This window comes from Myotis lucifugus, unplaced genomic scaffold (genome assembly GCF_000147115.1).
Source record: "Myotis lucifugus unplaced genomic scaffold, Myoluc2.0 scaffold_876, whole genome shotgun sequence".
NCBI lineage: Eukaryota > Metazoa > Chordata > Mammalia > Chiroptera > Vespertilionidae > Myotis > Myotis lucifugus.
Genome location: NW_005871924.1, coordinates 149,569 through 163,892, shown reverse-complemented (window position 1 = coordinate 163,892; position 14,324 = coordinate 149,569). Strand labels below are relative to the sequence as shown.

Below are 14,324 nucleotides of genomic sequence, written 5' to 3'. Positions count from 1 at the left end.
GGGGTCCCAGAATGGTAGGAGCGGCGGGACAGCCCGTGAGGTGGGGGCAGCCTGGCCTAGCTCTCCCCTGCCCCCCCCAGCTCTGCCCAGCTCACATTTTGGCCCATAAGGAGGGCTGCCCCCATGCCCTCTGTGTGCACACACGGCCACACCCTTTTTATTGGGAAACATGGACAACAGAAACTTCACCGTTTTAACCATTTCTAAGGTTACAGTTCAGTGGCATTAAGTACAGTCACACGGTTGCGCAACCATCACCGCATCCATCTCCAGAACTTGTTTTTTCTTGCAAAACTGAAACTCTGGACCCATTCAATAACTCCCACCCCCTCCTCCCCAGCCCCTGGAAACCACCACTCCTCTCTGTCTTGAACAATTTGACAGCTCCAGGAACCACACGGTGTTTGTCCTTTGTGCCTGGCTCATTCCACTTACCAACATGCCTTCCAGGTCTATCCAGGCTGTAGCGGGAAGGAGCCCCCTTCCTTCTTAAGGCCGAATAAATACTGTTTCATTGCAGGTAGGCACCACATCTTGCTTATTCACCCACCCCTCCACAGGTGGTTTCCGCCTTTTGGCTGTTGTGGGGAATGCTAAGGTAAACATGGGCTATCTGTTAGAATCCCTGCTTTCAGTTCTTTTCTGTGTGGACCCAGAAGTGGAACTACTGGACCAGATGGCGATGCGATGTTCAGTTTTTTTTAAAGGAACCACCATGCGGTTTTCCACGGTGACTGCACCATTTTACATTCCCACGGCCAACCCCAAGGGCTCCAATTTCTCCAAGCCCTCGCCAGCCTTGTGCCGGAGACCAAATCCAGCGTGACAGCAGGGCTGCATCTGGGAATGGCTGAGGGCATTTCCCCAAACCTGAATAGGATACATGAAATTGATTTCTTGGCTGCCAGACAGCTAAAGGGCATCTTAATCTACATGTTATTGCCTCCTACTGGCCAAACACCTGAACAGCCAGAGGCTAATTCCCCTATTCTGACAGTGGACGCTGTACCAAACCCTGACCCTGTGAAGTGTATATCTCTGCCTCGCCTCAGGACAAATTGTGTTAATAAAAAGCACGGGGTCCTGAGATGAGGAGACACAGTGGTTCTCAACCTTCTGGCCCTTTAAATACAGTTCCTCATGTTGTGACCCAACCATAAAATTATTTTCGTTGCCACTTCATCACTGTAATGTTGCTACTGTTATGAATCGTCATGTAAATATCTGATATGCAGGATGGTCTTAGGCGACCCCTGTGAAAGGGTCGTTCCACCGCCAAAGGGGTCGCGACCCACAGGTTGAGAACCGCTGCCTTAGAACCTAAGACCTTAGACCTTAAGACCTTAGATTCTTAGAACCTAAGACCTTAGACTTAAGACCTTAGAAGAGTGATGGCAAACCTATGACACGTGTGTCAGAGGTGACACGCGAACTCATTTTTTTGGTTGATTTTTCTTTGTTAAGTGGCATTTAAATATATAAAATAAATATCAAAAATATAAATCTTTGTTTTACTATGGCTGCAAATATCAAAAAAAAAATTCTATATGTAACACGGCACCAGAGTTAAGTTAGGGCTTTTCAAAACGCTGACACGCCGAGCTCAAAAGGTTCGCCATCACTGCCTTAGAACTTAGCTCCTTTAGCTGAGCTCCTCTGACCCCCAAATGCCTTTCAAAATTATGCTTCGTCTCTGGACTCCTATTTATTAATCTACGCACAGCCTTTTCCGGATTGCTGAACCCTTCTTAATGCCGGGACAAGAACCCCCGCAGCCTTGCTTTTTTTTTTTTTTAAATAATAGCCATCCTAATGGGTGTGAGGTGGCATCTCATGTTGAGCATCTTTTCGTGAGTTTATTGACATTTGCATGTCCTCCTTGAGGAAGCGCCTCTCCCAGTCCCGCCCGCGTTGTGACTGGGCTGCTGTGTCTTCTCAGCTCATTGATTCTCGCAGCCACATGCACTGACATCTGCTTTTATGCCCCCTATTCACAGAGGTGGAAACAGCGGGACAAAGCAACTTGCCCCGGACACCCAGCCAGTGAGAGTTCCCGTTGCCTGAATCCGTGACATGTACCCTTCCGGATGCTTCTCCTGCCCCCCAGACAAGTACTCTGTGTGGACACGAGGGAAGAGGAGTGTGTACTAACCCAGTCCCAGTCCTTAGCCTGGCCCCAGCCACCAGAGAGTGGCCTCCACCCAAGGTTTTTTCACTTAACTGTACCCCACCTCCCACTGCCAGGGCTCTGCCTGTTTGTCCCCTTGCCCCCAGCTCCTAAAATCCTCCCAATCATCCACATGGCCTCTTAAGCATTTGCCTTCTTGTCTTAAAATATATTTTTATTGATTTCAGAGAGGAAGGCAGAGGGAGAGAGATACAAACATCGATGATGAGAGAGAATCTTGATCCGCTGCCTCCTGCACGCCCCACACTGGGGATCGAGCCCAAATCCTGGGCATGTGCTCTGACCGGGAATTGAACTGTGACCTCCTGATTCATAGGTCAATGTTCGACCACTGACCCACACTGGCCGGGCTGACTTCATTTCATATACAAATTTAACTCGAGTTAAATACCAAGCCAAGGGTAGTCATTCACACCATAGCGTGAATTCGGTCATCAGCTATTTGGGGAAACAGGAAGGGAAAGTCAGGGGCTCTGAAAAGGTCAGGCCTGGGTTTGGGAGGTTGGAGAGCAGTAAAAACCCGAGGGAAGCAGGAAGGGTAAAGAGACCCAGCACAGAGGTAAAATGGGGAAAGAAAGGCGAACCTGGGCAAATTAAAGGCTTCACGAGGGACCCAGCTCCCTGGATGACCTGTGGCCTCGGCATTGATGTGTGAGGGCCTTTGGGGGTGAGAGAGGGGACTTACTTTTATGGATTCAGTCTGCAGCCACTTGTTGGGTCCTGATTCTGAGCCAGGCCCTGTGCTCTGTCCTGGAGGCCAGGAGACCAAGTAACTCGGGTGTGGAACCTGGTCCAGCCGTGCGAGGATTCTGGGCAGACTGTAACCAGAGCTGTTAAGAAGGGCAGAGGGCCGGTGGACGTCTAAAAAATGAGATCAATTACTCAGAAATAGTGAGTCACTTAGGACTTTTTGGTAGAAAGTGACAGACATGGACTCTGCCAACCTAGCATCAAAGGGAAAAAAATAAAATAATTGAAACTCAATTACTGGCTGCTTGGGCTGAGCCTTGGAGGGCTGGTGGGGCTGTGCAGGGATGGGGAGACATCCTGGGTGTCAGGCAGCACAGGCAACGGCCCGGAAGTCGGAATGTAATTGGCGCGGGCTTGGAATCCAACGTGCATGAAGGGACGTGAGATGGGGCTGGAGACGGAGATGCGACCAGGATCCAGAGGGCCTGGTGCCAAGCTCGGGCGCTCTGACCTCAGCCAAGGGCAATGGGGAGCCATGGGAGGGTTTTGAGCAGGGGAGTGACTGACCAGAATTGTGGACCCACTGGCTACAGTGGGGCAGAGGCTGGGTTGGAGGCGTAAGAGGGGGGAGGAGAGTAGGGATGGAGATCGGGGGTTACAGACAGGGTCACTGGCTGGGGAGCAGCTGTCATGGCAGGAAGGTGGGGCTCCGTGAGCCTTCCCGGAGGAGCCAAGGCCACGGTCACCGGGGCAGGACCCTTCCTCATTGGTCCAGGTTCTGGAGCATCTTCTTCACCCAGTGTACCCTGGGGTCAGCGCAGATCTCCCGGTCCTTGATGGTTAGCAAGCTGGAAGGAGGAGATGCCAGGGGGGCACTGAGACAAGCAGGGAGGACGCCACATCCCACCCGAAGGCTTGGCACTTTGAGTCACCTACTGTATGGAGAGATGCCTTCTATATAGAGCGGCTTAGCATTTATGAGCCGCCTGCTGTATGCAAACACTTTTCTTAAGGAGGAGGGGTGTGAGCATCAGAACTTCCCAGGTAGTCCCTGCCTCAGCCTTGAGTGCCCGGTCAGGCCAGGGAGCCGAATGCCCTGGAGTCTCATGGTCATTGCAAACATTGCCTTGGGAGAGAGGGCATTGGGCAGGGGCCAAGAGCATGAACTTTGGAGCCAACTTATCTGGGTTAAAATCCTAGCCCTGTGACTGGTTAGCAAGTCCTTTAACTTCTCTGAGCCTCAGTTTCCACGTCTGTAAAATAGGGATGATTACCATGGTCCAACCTCATAGGATTCTGATGAGATTTGGTGAGTTAATATAAACTAGATGCACAGCAGTTGGTAGGGCCTATATAACTGTGCCAGGAGTTGGCCTGAATTCTTTTTTAAAAATATATTTTTATTGATTTCAGAGAGGATGGGAGAGGGAGAAACATCAACGATGAGAGAGGATCATTGATCCGCTGCCTCCTGCACGCCCCCTACTGGGGATCAAGCCTGCAACCCGGGCATGTGCCCCTGACTGGAATCAAACCTGGGACCCTTCAGTCCACAGGCCAACTCTCTATCCACTGAGCCAAACCAGCTAGGACTGGCCTGAATTCTTAACAGTAATTTTCTTAATACACCCTTCTAGCAATCCTATGAGGTCGGATTATTCTATCCACTTCCTAGCTGAGGGGAGTGAGGCAAAGCAACTTGCCCGAGTGCCGGAGCTGGTAAGCTCGGCCTCACCGTGCCCGCCGTGAGCTGGATACTAGGGGCAGTGTCTCTGGTGAGTGTCCCCACCCAGGCCCCCCGAGAGGCCCAAGGCACAGAGAGGTGAACACTGGCCCAGCATCACACAGCAATTGCGGGCAAAGGCTCCCGCCCTCACCCAGCCGCGGCAAACACCACGCTGGCCCTTGGGGCACTCTGCCGCCACCATTGTTGGTAGGATATCCTTCAGCCCGGGACTTCCTTCCTGACTTTCAAGAGGAGCCTGTCGGGGCGGTGGGGGCATCTGGGGAGAGGGCAATGAGGGCAAAGGAGACTTATGTAATACTTTAAACAATAAATAATTTAAATAAAAATAAATAGATAAATAAAATAAAGTGATGTAGATAAATCATATTTCTGGGATTGGTTTTCAGATTAAAGACCTCAAACACCTACTTTGTCATTTTTAGCTTATTTGCTCTCAAGTTACCAATAACTTGATTCCAATAGAATTAAAATATGACTTAAAAAAGGAGGCTGTCCTTGGGGCCTGGGAGCTCCTAGCTCCCCTACTTCCCTGCCCTGCAGCATCCCACAGACCACCAATGAGCAGGAAGAACAAAGAAGGCTGCGATGTTGGTCTTGGCCCTGTGGGCAGCCTGCCCCGCCTCCCGTGGGACGCTGGGCAAGGTTCAGCTCCCACTCTCCCCCTCTGTCAAGCTGCATTCTTCCACCTCGAAGTCCAAAGATCACACGTGTGCTGCCTTTTATTGAGCATCTAGTATATGCCAGCTTACACTTCCCACTTACTCTGACTGCACCCTGTGTTGCTCAAGAGGCCCAGTAACCTCTCTGTGCCCCTTTTCCCACCTGTGAACAGGGGATCATAACAGCACCTCCCACATAAGGTTGTTTCAAGGATTAAATGAGTTACTATTTATAAAGTGTGAATAACAGTGCCTAGCACTCAGCAAGCACTCTCTACAAATGTGATCCACAAAAATAAACGAAGGTGGTCTGCCCTAACCGGTTTGGCTCAGTGGATAGAGCGTCGGCCTGCGGACTGAAGGGTCTCACTCCCCGAGCCTGTTTCTCCATCTATGAAGTGGGGATAAGCGCACCTCCTCACAGGGTTGTGGTGAGGGTCAAGGACTCCATGCGGTCACAGTGCCTGGCCCAGGCCGAACACTCCCAAGTGTGAGCGTTTCACACTGTTCTGGGAAGATCGGCTGCCTTGGGGAGGGTCCAAGATGCTGATAAGAGCATCCTCATTGGCTCCACCCACCAGCTACCCTGTACCCCATGTCCTATAGCTTCTACACTGCCTACACCTCCATGCCCGCGGGGTGGGGGCACCTGTTCCTTCAGCTCTGCAGCCTCGGGGCCTGGCACGCTGCCTGGCACATAGCAGGGTTCCATCGTATTTCTTGAATGACCGCATGACTTCCTTTCTTGGCACGCCCAAGCCTGGACTGAGCCACCTACTCCAGCCCGTCTACAAATGCCCAGCGGCATTCCCCGCCCACCAGCCCCTGGGCCACATCCATCGGGGTCCCTGCCTCCCCAGCGCCCCACTCACACGACACCAGGCCTCCGGCACGATTCTGAGGTCCAGTAGTAATACTTCACCAGGCGCAGGGGCAGCGGGCGGCGGATGTAGTCCCGGCAGCAGACGCTGTCCTCCACGTTGGCTCCGTAAGGGCCTGGGGCAGAGGGGTGCTCAGAGGGACACAGGCTGGGCACAGGGAAGTCTCCCCGCCCCCGCCTCTGTCCCAGCTTTTCTGTTCTCATGTGGAAGGACAGTGTCCAGGGGATTCTGGGCCCTTAGTGTCCCCGATCTTGGGCCTCTGAGAAGCCACGAAAGGCCCAATGCCATTACTCCAGGTGGGTCAGGTCAAGGGCGAGGGATGCAGAACAGCTGCGCATCCACGATGCCCAAGCTTCCAGGCGGAACCCAGAGCCTCTGAACAGGGGCCTTGCTCTTCAAGGCGAGGTCCCCGTGGGCGCCAGCATCACCCGGAGCCTGTGGGCGGCTGCTCCACCAGCTCTGCTGAGCCAGACGGGCAGTGCGGACCCGGGGAATGCAGAAGCCTGCTCAGTGCACAGCCACGCTACCCCGCCCCCCACCATCACCACCACTGTGGAGCCCGTGGAGTGGCTGTGTCCAGAGATGGGGAGGACTTGCCCCAGTCGCACAGCCTGACTCCGGAGAGCCAGGACAAGGGTTCGAGGCCCACTCTGCCCTGAGGGAAGTCATTGAACGCCTCTGAGGCCCAACTTCCTCCTCTGACCGAGGGGGTAATAACAGCGCTGCTCTGGGGGCCTCTACGGCAGGGGGCGCACGGGAACCCCATCCCTGAGCAGCACTGCTCCTCGCTGCCCGACTCCCGTCCAGTGCTCCTCCCCTACCCACACAGGGCAGGAGCGGGTACATTGGCGTGAAAAAAACAGGATCCCAGGCGAGGCTCAGTGGTTGAGCGTCGACCTATGAACCAGGAGGTCACAGTTCCATTCCCGGTCAGCCCCAATGTGGGGCCTGCAGGAGGCAGCCGATCTAGGATTCTCTCTCATCATTGATGTTTCTATCTCTCCCTCTTGATGTTTCTATCTCTCTCTCTCCCTCTTCCTCTCAGTCTCCCTCCCCCTCTCTGAAATAAATTTAAAAAAAAAAAAGAAAAATTAAAAAAAGAAAAAAAGAGGTCAGTATCCCAAGGCAGGTTCTGGAGCAAAAATGGGGAGGTGGGAGGCAGGGCCAGCTACCTTTCCATGGGAATATCCCAGGCCCCAGCTCCTGTCCTCCACCCCAGGCGTCCATCTTCAGCGCGCCTTCTCCACACCCCAAGGGCCCTATGCTCCCGTTCTCTGGAGTAGAGGCCCCCGGGCCATGCCTACCACACCCCCAACCCTGCTGAGACAGATTCTATACTCAAGCCTCCAAGACAACCCATTTAACAGATGTGTAAGCGGAGGCCCGGAGAAGCAATGGGGCGAGATCAAGAGCCAGCGGCAGACTGGGGTGTCTGCCCTCAGTCCCGTGTCTTTCCACTCCACGAGGAAGATGCCCAGGGTGCAACCCAGGCTTCTGCAGGGAGCCCTCCCTCTCCCCAGCCTCACCTGCTTCGGTTGCTTGAGGAATCAGAGCAAGGAGCAGGAGGGCAGCCAGAAGCGGGGTCTGCAGGCCGGCCATGCTCCTGTCCTGTGTCCCAGCCAGGTGTCTGCTCTCGCCGGAAGACAACCAGGTTTGCTATTTAAGCGCTGTCTACACCCACAGCCTCAGCCACTCTTAGTCACCGGTGAGCAAAGAAGATTGACACTGACGTTCTGAAAGAAGAACTCCCGCTTCCTCCAGATTGGAGGAAATTTTCTGTGGCTGGAAACCATCAGAGGGGACCCCCACCCTCCACCCTCTGGGTCTCCAGAGACTTGCAAAATCCCCCGTGAGCCGGGCCCCCGAGGTCCATCACATGTGTCCCTGCTCACGTCCCCATGTGTCTCTGGAAATGGGGAGATGGTGCCACAGCCCGACCTGGGAGCCGCTGTGTTTGTTGGTAAATGATGCGAGAATGTGAACGGGCGCTAAACGGCCCCAGCCCTCAGCAGACTGAGGCCACCTTGTGCCCTTGGCGGTCACGACCCTTCTCTCTTCCAGGGAGAGGCCTGCGGGTCCACTGGGCTGCTTCTCAGCCTCTCCTCGGGGTTCTCACAAAGTCCCGGCCTGGGCCAGCTCGTGGGCCGCTCAACAGTTGCAAGGAGCTCCCACACACGTTTCCACCTCGCCGTCTCCCCCGCAGCCGCCTCTGAGCTCTTCCTCAACCTCTCACCCTGTCCCACTTCCCACTTCCTAAATCTCAGCTCTGTTCTCTTTCTCTCTTTTTAAATAAATAAATGTGTGTGTGTGTGTGTGTGTGTGTGTGTGTGTGTGTGTGTGTTGATTTCAGAGAGAAAGGGAGAGGGAGGGAGAGAGAGAGACAGAAACATTAATGATAAGAAAGAGTCATTGATTGGCTGCCTCCTGCACACCCCATACTTGGGATGGAGCCCGAAACCCGGCCATGTGCCCTGACCAGGAATTGAACCGTGACCTCCCGGTTCATAGGTCGAAGCTCAACCATTGAGCCACACCGGCTGAGCTGTCCTCTTCTCTCCATCCCCAATGTCCCTGCCCAGTCCAGGCCACCTCCATCTCAGGCTCGGGCCCTAGACCAGCCGTGGGCAAACTACGGCCCGCGGGCCGGATCTGGCCAGTTTGAAATGAATAAAACTTAAAAAAAAAAAAAAGACCGTACCCTTTTATGTAATGATGTTTACTTTGAATTTATATTAGTTCACACAAACACTCCATCCATGCTTTTGTTCCGGCCCTCCGGTCCAGTTTAAGAACCCATTGTGGCCCTCGAGTCAAAAAGTTTGCCCACCCCTGGTCTAGACCCTCAACCCCGTCTCTACCTGGTGGCGGCCTAGATGCCAAGCTGCACACGTCTCTCTTGTGCTTCAAGACCTGCTGTGGTCCCATGAGCTGAGGGCAGAGCCAAAGCTCCTGACCGTGGCCTTCAAGACATGTTCCCACCCCCACTGGGCTCCAGCCACACTCCTCCCAGTTCCTCAAAGAGGTCAGTGGCCTGTCCCAGGCCGTCCATGCCCTTTCCACTTCTCTACCGCATAAACTCCTACTCATGCGTCAAGAGCCCTTTGAAATGTCACCTGCTAGGTAGGCCACCCACTCTGACTTGACAGTTCTCTGAGGTGGCCTAAGTGTGGGCCTGAGAAGACTGGCAGGTTTCCCCATCCCAGGCCCCTCCCCAGAAGCCAGCCTCTCGGAAGGCAGGGGTCTCCTTTCCTTGTCTCGGCATCCCCAGTGTCTACCAAGAGTGGGGTACACAGTGGGTGCTCGGGGGACAGCTAACGAAGCAGGAAACAGAAGCTCGGAGAAAGAGGACTGGCCCAAGGGCTCACAGCCAGGGTGTGGCTAAGCCAGGCCTGGGATTCAGAACTCAGCATTCCATTCATAAAGGGAGCCGCCCGTTCATTTATCATTCATTCCACAAGTATTTACGGAGTCCTCTGCAGACAGAATAATGCCCCCCCCCGCCAAAAAAAAAAAACCTGCCCACTTTCTAATTCCCGAAACCTGTGACTATGACCTTGCATTTCAAAAGGGCTTTGCAGCCCTGACCGGTTTGGCTCAGTGGATAGAGCGTCGGCCTGTGGACTCAAGGGTCCCGGGTTCGATTCCGGTCAAGGGCATGTACCTTGGTTGCGGGCACATCCCCTGTGGGGAGTATGCAGGAGGCAGCTGATCAGTGTTTCTCTCTCACTGATGTTTCTAATTCTCTATCCCTCTCCCTCTCCCTTCCTCTCTGTAAAAAATCAATAAAATATATTTTTTAAAAAGGCGGGGACTTTGCAGTGTGTTTGAGGCCAGTCAGGTAGAGAGAGTTCCTGGATGATCTGAATGGCCCCTGGAGTCACCGTGGGTCAGACGCAGACAGGAGATGGGGTGCCGGAGACAGAAGTGTGCTGCCTGAAACCCGGCCACATGACCCAGCCCATGACCTGGGGTCACAGTGGGGAACGGCCCCTGCTCCATGGCGTTTACCTTGGAGACAGACGACAAACAGACAAACAACTACCAAACATGGTCATGTCCGGTTGTCACGAGCGTCGTAAAGAAAATGAAACAGAGAAGGTGACTATGGGGAAGAGGCTGGGGTACGCAGGGAAGCATCTACGAGGGGGTGACACTGAAGCCGAAATCCAGAAGATACGAAGGAGTCTGCCGGGGGGCAAAGGGCGCGTGCGAAGGCCCTGGCGGGTGGGAGGCTGAGCAGCTGGGGCAGAGTGGGTGGGGAGCGGCGGGCAGCTAAGGGGAGAGGCGGGCAGGCCTCCTGATGGTTTGCATCGGAAGCGCACAGCATCACCTGGGAAAACCTCTTGTCGAAGGTGTTACCCAAAGCCCGTCACAGCAGACAGACACCCTGTGAGCCCACATCCGAGAGGGCCCTAGAGTCATCAGTTCACAGAGACAGCATGGTGGTTGCCAGGGACTGGAGGGAGGAGGGGATGAGGAGTTATTAGGTGATGGATACAGAGCTTCAGTTCGGGAAGACGAACGAGTTTTGGGGATGGATGATGGCGATGATTGCACAAGAATATGAGTGTATTGAATGCCACAGAATTGTACACCTAAACATGGTTAAAATGGTACATTGGATGTCATGTGTATTTTGCCAATAAATAAGAAAACAAAAGCAAATGAAAAGATGCTCCACATCCTCTGTCTTCGGGGCAAGGCAAGTTAAAACAACAGCGAGGTACCACTGCACACCTATCGGAACGGCTACAATCGGCAACACGGACAACTCCAAATGCTGGGGAGGCTATGGAGCCACAGGAACCCGCCTTCGCTGCCGGTGGGAAGGCGAATGGCGCAGCCACTGTGGAAGACAGTGCGGTGGCTTCTTACAAAACTAATCGTACTCTTACCATACAATCCGGAGACCACGGCCCTTGGCATTTACCCACAGGAGCTGAAAACTTAAGTCCACACGAAAACCTACACGGTAGCAGTTTTATTCATAATCGTCAAAACTTAGAAGCGTCCTTCAGTAGGTGAATGGGTCAGGAAACCGTGGTGCACCCAGGTAATGGCATTAGTACTTAATGCTGAAAAGAAATGAGCGATTGAGCCATGAAAAGACATGGAGGGACCACAGGCGCGTAGTACTAAGTGAAAGAAGCCCATCTGAAGAGGCTGCATATGGCGTGATGCCAACTGTGGGACATTCTGGATGAAACTATGGAAACAGCAAAAAGATCGGTGGTTGCCAGGGATGCGGGGTGGAGAGAGGGATGGACAGGAGGAGCACAGGGGCTTTTTAAGGCAGTGAAACTACCCCGTGTGATACCATCGTCACGGAGACACACCATTATGCTTTTGTCCAAACCCACAGAATGTACAACACCAAGGGTGACCCCAACGTAGACGATGGACCAGGAGGGACTGTGCTGTGCCGTGTCTGATGGTAACGAACGTACCGCTCTGGTGAGTGATGTGGTCAAGGGGGGCGGGGCAGGGAGTAGACAGGGAAAGTGGCATCTACACCTTCCCGGGCAGCGGCAGCAGCTGCAGACCTGCAGGAGACAAACTTGCTAGCCGAGGCAGTTGAGGAGGAGGGACGATTGTCGGCGTGCACGCGGCACCTCAAGAATGGCTGATTTTCGAAGACTCGTGTCCGGAAGAGAAGATGCTTGGTTTTCACAAGCCACAGGTGCCTCGAAGTGCAGAGGCTGCTGTGCTTGCAGAGTGAGGCTCTCCGGGCCTCCACTCCCTGGCAGCGAGCACTCTGAGGAGGACTTCCAGGGCCGTTTTGCGTTGCAGGGGACGCGTCCAGGAGGCACCTGTGTCGCCTGTGTCCTGCTCGGGAAGGATGGAAGAGATCACCAGCAGAATAAAGACAAACAAACAGCCCTAGCTGGTTTGGCTCAGTGGATAGAGCGTCGGCCTGCAGACTGAAAGGTCCCAGGTTCGATTCCGGTCAAGGGCATGTACCTTGGTTGTGGGCACATCCCCAGTAGGGGGTGTGCAGGAGGCAGCTGATCGATGTTTCTCTCCCATCGATGTTTCTAACTCTCTATCCCTCTCTGTAAAAAAAAATCAATAAAATGTATTAAAAAAGACAAACAAAACTAGAATCAAGTGGTTGATGCAACGGCAGGACCCAGCCTAAAGACTGCATGGGAACCGAAGCAGGTGACAACTCTGCGGGGAAACAGGATAAAAAGCAACCAGGACAGCAACTGCAGGAGGAATTTAAACACCACAACCCTGATGCTCACGGCAGCGCCATCTCCCTGGCAGAGCAGCCTGTGGGAGGATGGCTGGGATACAGAGCAGGCGCAGGGCTTTCCTTGGGTCTCACACGCCGGGAAAGGGAAAAGGCGGGAGACGTGTCGTGGGGCATCTGTAAGGGTGGTTGGGAAAGTCCTCACGGACACACACGGATTCCATTGCTGAGCGATACGAAAGCAGCCGCTCACAGCGTAGCTCTGAACGGGCTGTTATTCCTCCACCTCCACACGTGCACAAACTCCGATGCCAGCGTCTAAGGTTCTAGAAGAAGAAGAAAGAACGTGGAGGTGACACTTAAGATGCTGAGTATTTCACAGGGAAGCTGAGTGCTCATGTAAAGTGCTCTTTAGGTCTTTGTCTTTTAAATCCCCTTCTCAGGAATGAAACCAGGGGAATTTCAAGGGGCAGAGGTGGGATTTGGTGCGTGACAAACGAGAGAGGCAGTGGTGGGGGCATTCTTAAAGATGGTTGACTACCCTTGTTTTCCTCCGTGACAATGCATTTGTCATAACCCAGCCACCTGGACTTGCCCTAGAGGCAGCTGCTAATAACTCTGAAATATTAAGGTCTGGCCAGGGTTCTGGTGACTCCAGCCTGTACAATCCAGCAGGACAGGCTAGGCTCCCCAGTGCAAATACCTTGGAGGAGCAGTTTCTAGATATACAAACTGGTCACTGGCCCGTCTGTGTGGTGTCCTGTGTTATTGCCTCCTTCGTAGTGACATTTGATGAAGATTTTAACTTACGTGAAACTTCTAAAGCAGAACCAAAGTTCCTCTTGGGGGAAAATGTCAAGACTTTAGGCTAAGCACTCTCATATGAATAGCCCTAAAGCTTTACCACATGGTAGAGAACACACTCTATTACAAATGTTAAGCCCGGCTGGTGTGGCTCAGTGGTTGAGCGTCGACCTATGAACCAGGAGGTCACGGTTCAATTCCCATTCAGGGCACATGCTAGGCTTGCGGGCTCGATCCCCAGTGTGGGGCGTGCAGGAGGCAGCCGATTGATAATTCTCTCTTGTCATTGATGTTTCTATCTCTTTCTCCTCTCCGCTCCTCTCTAAAATCAATAAAAATATATTTTTTCAAAAAGACTTAGAAAGTATATAGGAGAATGTCCTTGTTCCAAGAGATGCTAAAGTATTTAAGGATCAAGGTCATGATGCCCTTATCTTCAAAGACTTCATGTTCAGAGGAAATGTGTGTATGTGTAGATGAACGTGTAGGTGTATTGTGTATATATGTACACACATATATGCATATGTGCATGCATATTGTATAACATGTGCACATGTATGCCTATGTGCACATCATGTGTTCAGGCACGCATATATGTGAACATATTGGACATGTGTGTATGTGTAGATGAACGTGTAGGTGTATTGTGTATATATGTACATACATATATGCATATGTGCATGCATATTGTATAACATGTGCACATGTATGCCTATGTGCACATCATGTGTTCAGGCACGCATATATGTGAACATATATGCATGTACATATATTGGACATGTGTGTATGTGTGTGTGGGTATATTAATATCCCATAGAGAGAAAGGGAGAGACAAAACAAATATGAAAGATGCTAACAGTGCTGCAGGTAGGTGGTGGCTGGAATCACTGAGCTACTCCAACAACTTTTGTTTTAAAATGTTCCCTAATGAGCCCTGATCGGTTTGGCTCAGTGGATAGAGCGTTAGCCTGCGAACTGAAGGGTCTCAGGTTCGATTCCAGTCAAGGGCATGTACCTTGGTTGCGGGCGCATCCCCAGTCGGGGGCGTGCAGGAGGCAGCTGATCGATGCTTCTCTCTCACCAATGTTTCTAACTTTCTATCCCTCTCCCTTCCTCTCTGTAAAAATATCAATTAAAAAATATATATATATATATATAT

The 14,324-nt window shown here is 52.6% G+C and overlaps 1 protein-coding gene across 2 annotated transcripts; it reads right to left on the bottom strand.

The window, feature by feature from the left end:
- Positions 1-2,468: 2,468 nt before the first annotated feature.
- On the bottom strand, positions 2,469-8,272 carry CCL22 (C-C motif chemokine ligand 22). 2 transcript variants are annotated; one of them, XM_023747434.1, is made up of 3 exons: positions 7,692-8,272; positions 6,157-6,280; positions 2,469-3,726 (listed from the first exon to the last, which is right to left on the bottom strand). In XM_023747434.1, the coding sequence occupies exons 1-3, from the start codon at positions 7,762-7,764 to the stop codon at positions 3,642-3,644; spliced, it is 282 nt and encodes a 93-aa protein (XP_023603202.1). In that variant the 5' UTR covers positions 7,765-8,272; the 3' UTR covers positions 2,469-3,641. The 2 variants fall into 2 exon arrangements, with proteins under 2 accessions (XP_023603202.1, XP_014304083.1); XM_014448597.2 differs by lacking the exon at positions 7,692-8,272 and having other exon boundaries at positions 6,157-6,406.
- Between the last annotated feature and the right edge of the window lie 6,052 nt (positions 8,273-14,324).

Excerpts from the sequence above, each read along its gene's own strand:
- CCL22 (XM_014448597.2), bottom strand. The coding sequence starts at position 6,368 with ATGAGAACAGAAAAGCTGGGACAGAGGCGGGGGCGGGGAGACTTCCCT. Across the intron at positions 3,727-6,156 it reads TGCCGGAGGCCTGGTGTCGT|CTTGCTAACCATCAAGGACC; the intron begins GTGAGTGGGGCG and ends TCCTCCTTCCAG.